Source organism: Chiloscyllium punctatum, chromosome 4 (assembly GCF_047496795.1).
Source record: "Chiloscyllium punctatum isolate Juve2018m chromosome 4, sChiPun1.3, whole genome shotgun sequence".
Lineage (NCBI taxonomy): Eukaryota > Metazoa > Chordata > Chondrichthyes > Orectolobiformes > Hemiscylliidae > Chiloscyllium > Chiloscyllium punctatum.
In genome coordinates, this window is record NC_092742.1 from 9476103 (window position 1) to 9488916 (window position 12814).

The following is a 12814-nucleotide window of genomic DNA, read 5'->3' on the forward strand; positions in this document are numbered from 1 at the left end:
CTTTCCAAAGGAGTTGCACAGGGGTCAGTGTTGGGAACAGAAGTATTCCTAAAACCTTCGCACTGTTCTGTAATTCTGGTTTTATAATGGCCAGAGCTGTTTGCCTCTCATGAGGCTTATTGTAAAATCCTGCTACTGTCCCAGATTGTACTGTACGTAACTCACTGTACACAATCTCATCGACATACCATTCTGCTTCACTTCTGACTTGTTCGAATCTCTGTTACTGATATTGTGGCCTACTCTATGTTTCAGGCACCTGTTGTCTGATCCACCTCTTTTAACTTCCGATTTCCCAGTGCATGGAACTCAAAATCTTTGCTTACATTTCAAATCCCTCCACAGGCTCACTCAACTGTACTTCTGCGTAATCGTCGATGCTATACCACGAGGGGGGAGCCACCTATTCTTCACACAGGGTGCTACGTTCTCCTAATCGTAGGATTTGATTGCAAGTCCTTCAGCAATAATTTTCCTCTGCTTCCCTCTGTTTCAAACATTCACTGGGAGATGTTAGCTTAGTCACAGCAACCCTGAGCCCCGGGTTAATCTTCTGGGTACACGACTTTGAACGCCTTCCACAGTAAATGGTAAAATCTGAATTTTTTTTAAAAAGTCTGGAATGAGAAGCTAGCCTAATGGTGACCATGTAACTATCATCAAAAAAGCCCACCTGATTTACTAATGTCCTTTAGGGAAGGAAACTGCCATCCTTAACTGGTCTACATGTGACTCCAGACCCACAGCAATGTGTTGGTACTTAACTGCCCTCTGGGTAATTAGAGCTAAGCAATAAATGTTGGTTCTAGCCATTGATGTCCATGTCCCATCCTCTTCATGACATATATCTTTGACCATTGTCACATTTCCTAACATCTTTCCCATTTGCTCTTAGCAGTCTTGTCTGTGCAAACTGTGGGGATTACTTACATGAAACATATCGATGGTTGTCGTTTAGTATTGTTGACGCAGTATTTATTTGACTGCAATCTGTTCCCTTTGCAGGAATGCTCTCCGTACGCTGCTCACTTGTACGATGCGGAGGATCCAACTACCCCAGTCAGACAGCTGCCAGGTCTTTGTGATGAATATTGTGTTGAATTCTGGAGTAAATGCAAGACAACTGTGCGCGCCTTAGTGAAAGAAGGAGAGCTTCTGGAAACTGTATCCAACAGAAAGCAATTCTGTGACATCTTACAACTGCAAGACCTGGATTATTGCTTCCCTCGTGTCTTATCGAACAGCAATCTGACGAGAAATCTTGGGGCAGTTGTGGCTGATCCTGATGGCTGTCTCCAGCTATGTCTGGAGGAGACAGCAAACGGTCTACGCAATCCTGTTGCTATGGTACATGCCAATGACGGAACCCATCGTTTTTTTATTGCTGAACAGATTGGCATGGTCTGGGCATATCTGCCCAACCGGGCCAGGGTTGAGAGACCATTTTTGAACATTACTGAGGCAGTCCTCACTTCACCCTGGGAAGGGGATGAGCGAGGATTTCTGGGCCTGGCATTTCACCCAAAATTCAAACACACTGGAAAGGTCTACGTATATTACTCTGTTGAAGTGAATCTCGAAGAGAAGATTAGAATCAGTGAGTTTAGAATTTCTTCCCATGATATGAATATGTTGGATCATAGTTCCGAGAGGTAGGTGCAAATCATGATTTTCAATCTTTCCAGACCAAAATGGGAAAAAAAGTTCTTCAACTAATCCAAACCACCTTCCCCTCAATTAGTAGAAATGTGTAAAATCCGGATTATTGCTTTCCTCCTGTTCTGCTCAATAAGAGTGTGGCTGAAAATCTTGCAATAATGACAGTTATTCTCTGACTTCTTTAGGTTTTGTTGACTCCACCACTCCATTCTCCTCCCCCCCCCCCCCCCATCACCCAATCAAACTCTAAGCTTTCTGCCTCTTGATGGCCAACCAAAATGAATGGTAACAAGGAAACAAATTTCTGTTGGTGTGTTGTGAACACCCGACACCAGCCTTTTAAAGTGGACAGTACATGGACAACTTGCCCATTGGCTGTCCGTTTTAACGAGAGGACTGGAAGTCTCTCAGCTGTCTGATAGTCACATGTTTCTTTCGAGCTAAGGCTTTGATTAAATAAAGCAGACCATTCAGCCCGTCGGGCCTGCTCCACTATTCAATCGCATTTTTTATTTGTGGGATGTGGGCATCACTGGCAAAACAGCCGCTTGATTGGTGCCACATCCACAAACACTGCGCCCTCCACTCAGTAGCAGCAGGGTGTACCATCAATAAGATGTCGCTGCAGAAATTCACCAAAGATCCTCAGAGAGCACCTTCCAAACCCACAAGCACTTCCATCCAGAAGGACAAGGGCAGCAGGTATGTGGGAACACCACCCTCTGCTAGTTCCTCTCCAAGCCCCTTGCCATTCCACACCGTCACTGGGTAAAAATCCTGGAATTCCCTCCCTAAGGGACATTGTGGGTTCACCCACAGCACATGGACTGCAGTGGTTCAAGAAGGCAGCTCACTCCCACCTTCTCAAGGGGGGCAACTAGGGACGGGCAATAAATGCCAGGCCCAGCCAGCAACACCCACGTCTGTGAACTATTGTTTAAATCCTCTAGAGTGAACAGTGATGAGGACTTGTTCGATTAATCTGCTATTTCCTTATTTGCTGCTATTAATTCCCCATTCTCACTTTCAATTAGACCGAAGATTACTTTGCTGCTTCTTTTCTTTTTAAAGCCTTTATAGAAACTCATTGTGTCTATTCTTAAGGGGTTGCATTTTCGAGAAATCATGTCAGTGTTAATTTTGGTGCGTCTCATGGAGGGTTCTTCTCTGTGAGGTCTAGTGAGCTTTCTCACTCATCTCCACAAAGACGCGCAGCCTTGCAACCTGTCGCTATGGCACTCAGCTTGTGGTATCTTCCCTCTGACCAAAAGTGGAAGCTGAAACCACCAACAGAATCTCCCAGGAATCCTTCAAAAGCCTTGAAATAGCTGAAAACCTTCACTGTTATTCAGGGAGAGGAAAAGCCAGAGGGAAAGTTTGGAACCAAAGCTGTGTTTGCTTCTCAGAACTGGAAGACACTGCTTGCCTTTCAAACATCAACAAAAGTACCATCAATTAGGAATCATTGCTCCCAGCTCATTCTAGTGGAAACCATTGTCAACTAAGTGCTGAACAAACCAAAACAGAGACTTCTGGGATTGCTCAGCAGGTCTGGCAGCATCTGTGAAGAGAAATCAGAGTTAATGTTTCGGGTTCGGTGACCCTTCCTTAGAACTGGAGGTCAGAATCCAAAGTGTTGCACCCGCAGTCCTTTTGGTCAATTTAACCCTGCCTGGCTTATTTCCCCTATTGCCTCCGTGCTCTATCATGAAGTGCATGGCAACATGGCGGCTCAGTGGTTAGCACTGCTGCTTCACAGCGCCAGGGACCTGCTTTGATTTCAGCCTCGGGCGACTGCCTATGTGGAGTTTGCACATTCTCCCCGTGTCTGCGTGGGTTTCCTCCGGATGCTCCGGTTTCCTCCCACAGTCCAGGGCTAGGTGGGATACATTACAGAAGGTCAATATGGATTCTGTAGGCCAAATGGCCTGCTTTCACACTGTAGGGCTTCTACGATGTTTTCCCCTGCTCCATGCCATAGTCTTCCTCCTGCACTGCTGTTCCCCCAGCTCTTCAGAGTCCATCACACCCTCTCCTTGCTTGCTCCAGTTGTGGAGATTATCCACACACTCTGTCTGAGTCACACTACAACATCCCCCCCATTCCCCGTATCCTTATAAGGTATTTGGTCCTTGAAACAAGAGACTTCTCAAGGATATAGTTACCATGGCAGCTCCTAGAATAGCTGCTGCAGAATTCTAAGATGTGGCATCACTGATCACAGAGTACTTGGACATGGAAGAAGTGTAATCCTTTTCTGTTAATGAAGGCAGATCTCTCATCGTGAACTGTGTCTATGAAACTCTGTGCCTGTGGTTACCTGCTACATTGGCACAGCCCACTGCCCACTGTTGACTCTGTCCTCACCCCAGGAAAATCAGACAAAGCAGTGTGATCTGACACAAGTTACACAAGTACGGCCCTTGGTATAGTTTTGGGATGAGGGTTGTGAGATCTTAGAATCTTCGAATCCCTACAGATTGGAAACAGGCCCTCCGTTCCAATGAGTCCACACTGATCCTCCAATAGAGTAACCCACCTAGACCCATTTATCTCTAACTAATGTACCTAACCTACACATCGCTGAACACTATGGGCAATTTATCATGGTCAATTCACCTGACCTGCACATCTTTGGGACTGTGAGAGGAAACCAGAGCACCCGGAGGAAACCAATGCGAGCACAGGAAGAACGGGCAAACTCCACACAGACAGTCACCAGAGGCTTGATACTACACAATCACCAGTACACAGTTACATAAAAGCTTAGCATAGTCATCACCTTGCCAACCACAGGGATAGCTAGTACCCTCAGCTCTAAAAACTTCACTGCAGACATTATAAATATTGGGTTAAAAAAAACAAGAACTGTGGATGCTGGAAATCAGAAACGAAAATAGAAAGTGAAGGAAAAACTTAACAGGTCTGGCAGCATCTTATGGAGAGAAAGCAGAAATAACAATTTGGCTCCAGTGACACTCTTCCAAAACAGATCCTTCTGAACCAGGATCACTGCACCTGAAATGTTGACTCTGCTTTCTCTCCACAGCTGTTGTCAGACCTGCTGAGTTTTTCCAGCACTTTCTGTTTTGTTTGTGAATGTTGGAGTTTGAAAAATAGAATTGCATTACATCCAGACTGAATTAGTTAGTTTAGGCCTAATTTCTCTAATTTATAACTAGCAAAACAAGGATTTACATGAAAATGTATTTCTTTGGGGAATCATGTGATCTCCACACTGTGAACTACTTTGTTGTAGACTGAAACAGGTTGTAATGGGCCAGTATATATAAGAAGGAGAGTAGCTAAAGTCAACCTTGGCTCCTTCGAAGCGGGAAGAGGAAGAATCATGATCAGAAATGAGAAATGGTGCAGACATTGATAAAAGAAATTATACTGCTCTTCGGGTTAAAAGACACAAGTTGCATTCCAGAGGGAAATCAAGTTATTTAAAAGAGTAAGGAAATTAAAGTAAGCAAGGTCTGTAGAGAAGAAATATTAGAGAGGTTTACAGAGAGTAGACTCTTACATTCCTAGGGGCTGATGGTCTATATTCAATGCTTCTGAGAGTCGGGCCTACACAGATAGGGATGCACTAGATTTTCCACAATGCTTTGGATTCAGGAATGGTCTCAGGATATTTGAAGTTAGCCAATGTAATCCTATTATTGAAGAAAGGAGGGAGAGAGGGAATAAAGAAACATCAGCCATCTTAGGGAAATGCTGGAATCCATTATTATTGGAATCTACTCGAATGCATTTAATGAATTTTAGTCTGATCAAAGTCAGCATGGTTTTACAAGACGAAAATCATGTTTTAACAAATTACATCTGCCTCACAGCATCTGGGACCCGGGTTTGATTCCCGCCTCGGGCAACGGTCTGTGTGGAGTTTGCACATTCTCCCCATGTTTGCGTGGGTTTCCTCTGGGTGCTTTGGTTTCCTCCCACAGTCCGAGGATGTGCGCAAGTTAAGTGAGTTGCCCATGCTAAATTGCCCCATAGTGTCTAGGGTGTGAAGGCTAGGTGGATTAGCTATGGGAAATGTGGGGTTACAGGGATAAGGTAGAGGGGGTGAGTCTGGGTGGGATACTTTTCGAAGAGCTGGTGTGAACTTGTTATGCCGAATGGACTGTTTCCACACTGTAGGGATTCTATGAAAGATACTAGTGTTTTTTGACAATGTAAGTAGCATATTGGATAAAGAGGAACCAGTTAGTTATAAAAGGCATTCAATAAGGTGCGATGAAAGGTTAATACTCAAAACAAGGCCTCCTTGAATTAGTGTAATATATCACAGATGTAACGATGGAGAATCGATTACAGGACAGGAAGCAAAGAGTTTAGATAAATGTGTCGTTTCAAGTTGACAGCTGCGGTGTGCTGTAAGGAGCAATGCTAGGACCTCAGTTATTGACAATCTTATTAATGGCTTGGATAAAGTGTCAGAGAGGAATGCGTACAATCATGCTGATGATACAAATCCAGGTTGGATAACAAACTCTGAGAAACAGACAGAGAGATTTAGACAGATTAACTGACTAGGCATAAAAACAGAAATTGCTGAAAAGGCTCGGCAGGTCTGGCAGCATCTGTGGAGAGAAATCAGTGGGCCCCAAATGTCAGCTCTGATTTCTCTCCACAGATGCAGCCAGACTTTCCTATTGGAAAGATGTTGTGAAACTTGAAAGGGTTCAGAAAAGATTTACAAGGATGTTGTCGGGTTGGAGGATTTGAGATATAGGGAGATGTTGAACAGGCTGGGGCTGTTTTCCCTGGAGCATTGGAGGCTGAGGGGTGACCTTATAGAGGTTTATAAATCATGAGAGGCATGGATTGGGTAAATAGATAAGGTCTTTTCCCTGAGATGGGGGAGTCCAGAACTAGAGGGCATAGGTTTAGGGTGAGAAGGGAAAGATATAAAAGAGACCTAAGGGGCAACTCTTTCACACAGCCGGTGGTATGTGTATGGAATGAGCTGCCAGAGGAAGTGGTGGAGGCTCGGAAGTGTTTGGAGGGATATGAGGTGGGTGCTGTCAGGTGAGACTAGTTTGGGTTGGGATATCTGGTCAGCATGGACAAGTTGGATGGAAGGGTCTGCTTCTGTGCTGTACATCTCTATGACTCTACAACTCTATGACCTGCTGAGAATTTCCAGCAATTTCTGTTTTTTACTTCTGATTTACAGCACCCGCAGCTTTTTCGGTTTGTAAATAAAAGAATGGAAGTGGAAGATTACTCAACTTGTTAAGAAGACAAGAAGAGCTGAATATATTCAGAAGGTGTAGATCTTGTAAATGTTGATGTTCAGTTGAGCTTGGGCATTGTGGTACATGGAATGCAGAAAGTTAACAAGCAGCTCAGCAAACAATTCGGAATCTAGAGCCTTTATTCCAAGGGGATTGGAGTACAAGAGGAAAAAGGTCTTGCTACAATAGCCCAGGACATTGGCCAGACCATATCTGGAACACTGTGTGCATTTGACAATCAGATATAAGGACAATCAGATATATTTCCATAAACGGGACTACAGTGAGGTTTTACTGGACTGTTCACTGGGTGAAGAAACTTCCTAGAATGAATGCCGTGTGAATTGGTGTTCCATTTTCTGGAGAAGAATGAAAGACAATCTCATTGAAACACACAAGTTTCCAAGGAGCTGGACAGGATTGATACAGAGAGGTTATTTTCCTGCCACTGGACAATCTGGAACATCGGGAAGAGTGTCAGGATAACGGAATAATTCTTCAGGACTAAGACGAGGAGAATTTTCCCTATCCAAAGAACAAAACACTCTCTCCCTGACGGCTGTGGGAGCTCCACCATTAATATATTTAAAACTGAGAGACACTGACTTTTGGTCCCACAGCAAATTGAGGACTGGACAAGAAAATGGAGTGGTGCTGGAAAAGCACAGCCGGTCAGGCAGCATCCGAGGAGCAGGAAGGGCTGACGAAGGGCTTTTGCCGGAAACGTCAATTTTCCTGCTTCTCAGATGCTGCCTGACCTGCTGTGCTTTTCCAGCACCACTCTGATCTAAACTCTGGTTTCCAGCATCTGCAGTCCTCACTTTTGCCAAGAAAATTGAGTTACAGCCAAAGATTAGCCATGCTTGTATTTAATGACAGCACAATTCTGTATAGCTTACTCCAGCACCTATTTCTTATGTCTTCTTTTTTTCCTCAATCAAAACTGATTCCCCAACCACGACTCAAGGGCTTTGACCATCTTATTTCCCTGCAATCCTGCTGCCACTCCTTCCCCTCCCACCCACAATTACGACGAGGTTCCTCTTGTCCTCTCCTTCCACCTTACCATCCTCTGAAGATGATACCTCCTGCTTGAAGTGACAACCAAGTTTAGTCTGTCTCCTTTCTGAAGGGACCCTTCCCTCAGTAACGCCCCTCAATCACCTCCAGATGCTACTAATGTAATTGCCATATGTGACCTCTTAACTCCTCCGCCCTCACCTTCCAAAGGCTCGAGACACCTCTCTCTCCCAGATCAGATAGTGATTTAGGTATTCTTCTGTCAACTTATACAGTTTTCCAAAACCCAGCGCATGGTCCCATGCTCTCAAAGAAAACCAATCAAAGGTTTACCTTTGTTTTCAAAGAGATGATTTTTTTTTCTGAGTCACTGCCAACTTTCACCAAATATCCTAACTTTACAGGATCATTTTGGAAGTGGACGAACCAGCATCGAACCATAATGGAGGACAACTCCTTTTTGGCAATGATGGCTACCTCTACATTTTCACTGGAGATGGTGGAATGGCCGGGGATCCATTTGGGAAATATGGAAATGCGCTAAACAAGTAAAGTATTATTTCATTAGACTTTGGCTGATAATTTTCTGAAATGGTTCATGTCAAAGGGTTGTTCAATAAAGCATTGACAGTGAACAGTGGAAGAACTGCAGAACTGGGGGTGGGGGAAGAGATTGTGAAACAACAAGCAAGAATGGGCCAGTCAGGCACAAGGCCATAAGGAACAGGAGGAGGCCATTCAGCCCCTTGAGCGTGCTCCACCATCCAATAGGATCATGGCTGAGCCAACATTCCTCACATCCATGTTCCTGCCTTTTCTCCGTGACCCTTGACTCCCCGACTGGTCAAGAATCTCTCTCTCTCTCTCAGCCTTAACTATACACAAGGAGTCTGTCTCCACAGCTCTCTGTGACAAGGAGTTCCAAACATTCACAACCCTCTGAGGGATGAAATTCCTCCTCATCTCAGTCTTAAACTGGCACCCCTTTATCCTGAGAGTGTGCCCTCTGGTCCTAGAATCTCCCTCTCAGCATTGACCCTGTCAGGCCTTTGAAGAACCCCATAAATTTCATTGAGATCACCTCTCAACCTCCTAAACTCCAAGGAGCAGAGTCCTAACCTGTTTGCTCTTTGCTGGTAAGACAATCCCTCCTTCCCAGGTACCATCCTAGTGAACCCTCCCTTACCTCCATTGAAATGATATCTTTTTGAAATAAGGGGACCAAACCTGCTCACAGTGCTCCAGATATGGTCTCACCAGCCCCTTGTTCAGTTACAGTAAGAGTTCCCTACTCATATATACTCCAAACCCCTTGAAATAAAGGCCAACATTCCATTAGCCTTCCACATTGACTGCTGCGTCTGTGTGCTAGCTTTCTGTTATGTACACAAGTTGCAGCTTTTTGCAGTTTTTCTTCATTTAAATAATATTCTGCTCTTTTCACACTTTCCCACATTGTCCTCCATTTGGCAATGTTTTGCCCACTTACCTCTCTGTAAACTGTTTGTACCTCTCTCTCACAATCTGACCTTCCACCTATGATAAATATCACACCACACCAGGTTATAGTCCAACAGGTGAATTTGGAAGCACTAGCTTTCGGAGCGCTGCCCCTTTGACAGTTTGCTAAGCTAGCTACCTGATGAAGAAGAAGCACTTTGAAAGCTAGTACTTCCAAATAAACTTGTTGGACTATAACCTGGTGTTGTGTGAGATTTTCAACAACTTCCTTAAGATTCAGGACAGAGTTGCCCTGGGAGTCCTCAGCATTGACTCCAAACCTCATGAAGTCTCATAGCTTCAGGTTAAACATGGGAAAGGAACCCTCCTGCTGATTACCACGTACCATTGTCCCTCGGCTGGTGGGTCAGTACTCCTCCATGTTGAGCAGTACTTGGAAGAAGCACTGAGGATGGCAAGAGCACAAAATGTACTGTGGGTGGGGGATTTCAATGACCCCCAACAAGAGTGGCTTGGCAACAATACTACAGATAAAGCTAGTCAGATCCTAAAGGGCATAACTGCGAGACTGTGTCTGCGGCAGGTGGAGGGGTAACCAACGAGAGGGAAAAACATACCTGACCTCATCCTTAGCAATCTGCCAGCTGCAGATGCATCTGTCCATGACAGTATCAGTAAGAATGACCACTGCACTGTCCTTGTGGAGACAAAGTCCCACATTCACATTGAGAATACCCTTCATGTTGTGTGGCATTGTCACTGTGCTAAATGGGACAGACTTCACAGCAATCTAGCAACTCAAGACTGGGCATCCATGAGGCACTGTGGGCCATCAACAGCAGCAGAACTGTACTCCAGCACAATTTTTAACCTTATGGTCCGGCATATCCCCCACTCAACCATTACCATCAAGCCAGGGAGTCAATGGTGAGGTAAAAACAATGACTGCAGATGCTGGAAACCAGATTCTGGATTGGTGGTGCTGGAAGAGCACAGCAGTTCAGGCAGCATCCAAGGAGCTGTTCCTCGGATGCTGTCTGAACTGCTGTGCTCTTCCAGCACCACTAATCCAGAATCAATGGAGAGTGCAGGAGGGCATGTCAGGAGCAGTACCAGGTATACCTGAAGATGAGACAACAACCTGATGAAGCCACCCAATCAGGACTACTTGCGTACTCAGCAGCTTAAGAAGTAAGTGACAGGCAGAGCTAAGTGACCCCACAACCAACAGATCCGATCTAAGCTCTGCAGTCCTGCCACATCCAGTCATGAATGGTGGTGGATAATTAAAAATTGGAGGACGTGGATCCCCAAATATCCCCATTCTCAATGATGGAAGAGCCCAACACATCATTCCATAAGATAAGGCTGAAACATTTGCAACAATCTTCCACCAGAAGTACTGAGTGGATGATCCATCTTGGCCTCCTCCAGTGGTCCCCAGCATCACAGCTTCTAGTCTACAGCAAATTTGATTCATATCATGAGATTAAAATGTGGTTGGAGGCATTGCATAGTGCCACAGGCCTGATAACATTCCGGCAATAGTACTGAAGGCGTGCGCTCCAGAACTTGTCGTTCCCCTAGCCAAACTCTTCCAGTATAGTTACAAAACTGGCATCTACCCAACAATGTGGAAAATTGCCCAGGTATGCCCTATACACAAAAAGCAGGAGAAACCCAACCTGGCCAATTACTGCCCCATCAGTCTACTCTCGATCATCAGTAAAGTGATGGAAGGGGTCACCAACCGTGCTATCAAGCAGCACCTGCTCAGCAATAACCTGCTCAGTGACACCCAGTTTGGGTTCCCCCAGGGCCACTCAGCTCCTGACCTCATTACAGCCTTGGGTCAAACATGGACAAAAGAGCTGAGTTCCAGAGGGGAGGGGAGAGGGACTGCCCTTGACATCGAGGCTGCATTTAACTGAGTGTGGCATCAAGGAGCCCTGGCAAAGCTGGAATCAGTGGGTATCAGGGGCAAACACGCCGCTGGTGAGAGTTGTAGGATCAGACATGCCGATGACTGCACAGCGTTCAATTCCCTCCCTCAGGGCATTGTGGGTCAACCCAGAACACATGGACTGCAGTGGTTCAAGATGGCTGCTTACCCTCACCTTCTCAAGGGCAACTAGGGACAGGCGATAAATATTGGGGCCAGCCAGCAACACCCAACATCCCACAGATTAATAACTGAAACCAAATTCATTCCAATTCTTTTCCAACGCCAGATGTTAGACTCATGGACCTATAGTTACCTGTTCCTTTGCCTCTTTCCCTCCTTGAACATTGGCAGATTTCATTCAAGCCTGCTCAGCCATTCAATAAAATCAATGCTGACCTGCTTTTAACCTCAACTCTACAGTTCTGTATATCTTTCATCAACCATCTTTTATCCACTTGGTAAACAAAAATCCATCCAAATTTGCCTTAAAGTTATTTAAAAATTCTAGTTTTGAGGAAGGGAATTCCAAAGATTTGCAACCCTCAGAGAAACATTGTTTTCTCATCCCTGGTTGAGATGGGAAGGCCCTTATTTTTAAACTCTGACCCCTGTTTCTAGATCCTTCCACAAGGGTAAACATCCTGTCTATGTCCACCTGGTCAAGTTCCCTCAGGATCGTATACCAATGGGTTGGCTTTTCTTTCAGATTTTCCTTTCTTGCTGAACAATGCGGTGATAGTTGCAGAATGTCGTTTTCCATTTCAATGAATTAGGATGAAGGCAGACGCAAATAAATAAGAGGTTCACTTTGCCAATCCCAGATGAGCCGTCCAGTAAATATTTCAGATGTTGTTTGTCGGCATTGCAATGTAATTTTCCTGTGTCTTCGTGCCCCTCTAGGTCAGCTTTACTGGGTAAAGTACTCCGGATAGATATCAACAATAATAATCGTGGTCCCCTTTATAAGATTCCCCCGGACAATCCCTTCATCCAGGACCCAGATGCCCGGCCAGAGGTTTATGCCTACGGAGTGCGGAATATGTGGCGATGCTCTGTAGATCGGGGTGACCCTCAAACGAAAGAGGGAAATGGAAGAATCTTCTGTGGGGATGTTGGACAGAACAAATTCGAGGAAATTGATATCGTTGAGAAAGGGAGGAACTATGGTTGGAAAGCAAGAGAGGGATTTTCATGCTATGACAAGAAGCTCTGTGGAAATTCCTCCCTGAGTGAGAAACTATTTTTTTTAATGCTCATCTAAAATAATTGTTTGTGGCATCAATAAATCTTAAGGCAGTTCCCTCAGCCACTGCCTTCATCGAAATCTTTGTGTTCCATTTCAACTGTTAGCTCCATGTCCTTCAGTTGTTTCAAACGTTCTGGAATCTATAACTTGAACTATTCTTTCTCCTGACTCTGCTTTCTGTTTCCAGCATTTCACCACTTGAAAACTCCCTCCATTTTATTCTATTTATTCAGC

General features: G+C 44.9%; 1 protein-coding gene across 1 annotated transcript in view; it reads left to right on the forward strand.

Annotated features, from left to right (window-relative positions):
• Positions 1–12814, forward strand: part of hhipl1 (HHIP-like 1) — an 85053-nt gene that overhangs the window by 39672 nt on the left and 32567 nt on the right. Inside the window, exons 2-4 of the mRNA XM_072568039.1 lie at positions 1006–1652; positions 8333–8476; positions 12235–12563. Coding sequence (XP_072424140.1) covers positions 1006–1652; positions 8333–8476; positions 12235–12563 — 1120 coding nt within the window. The remainder of the gene's footprint in view (positions 1–1005; positions 1653–8332; positions 8477–12234; positions 12564–12814) is intronic.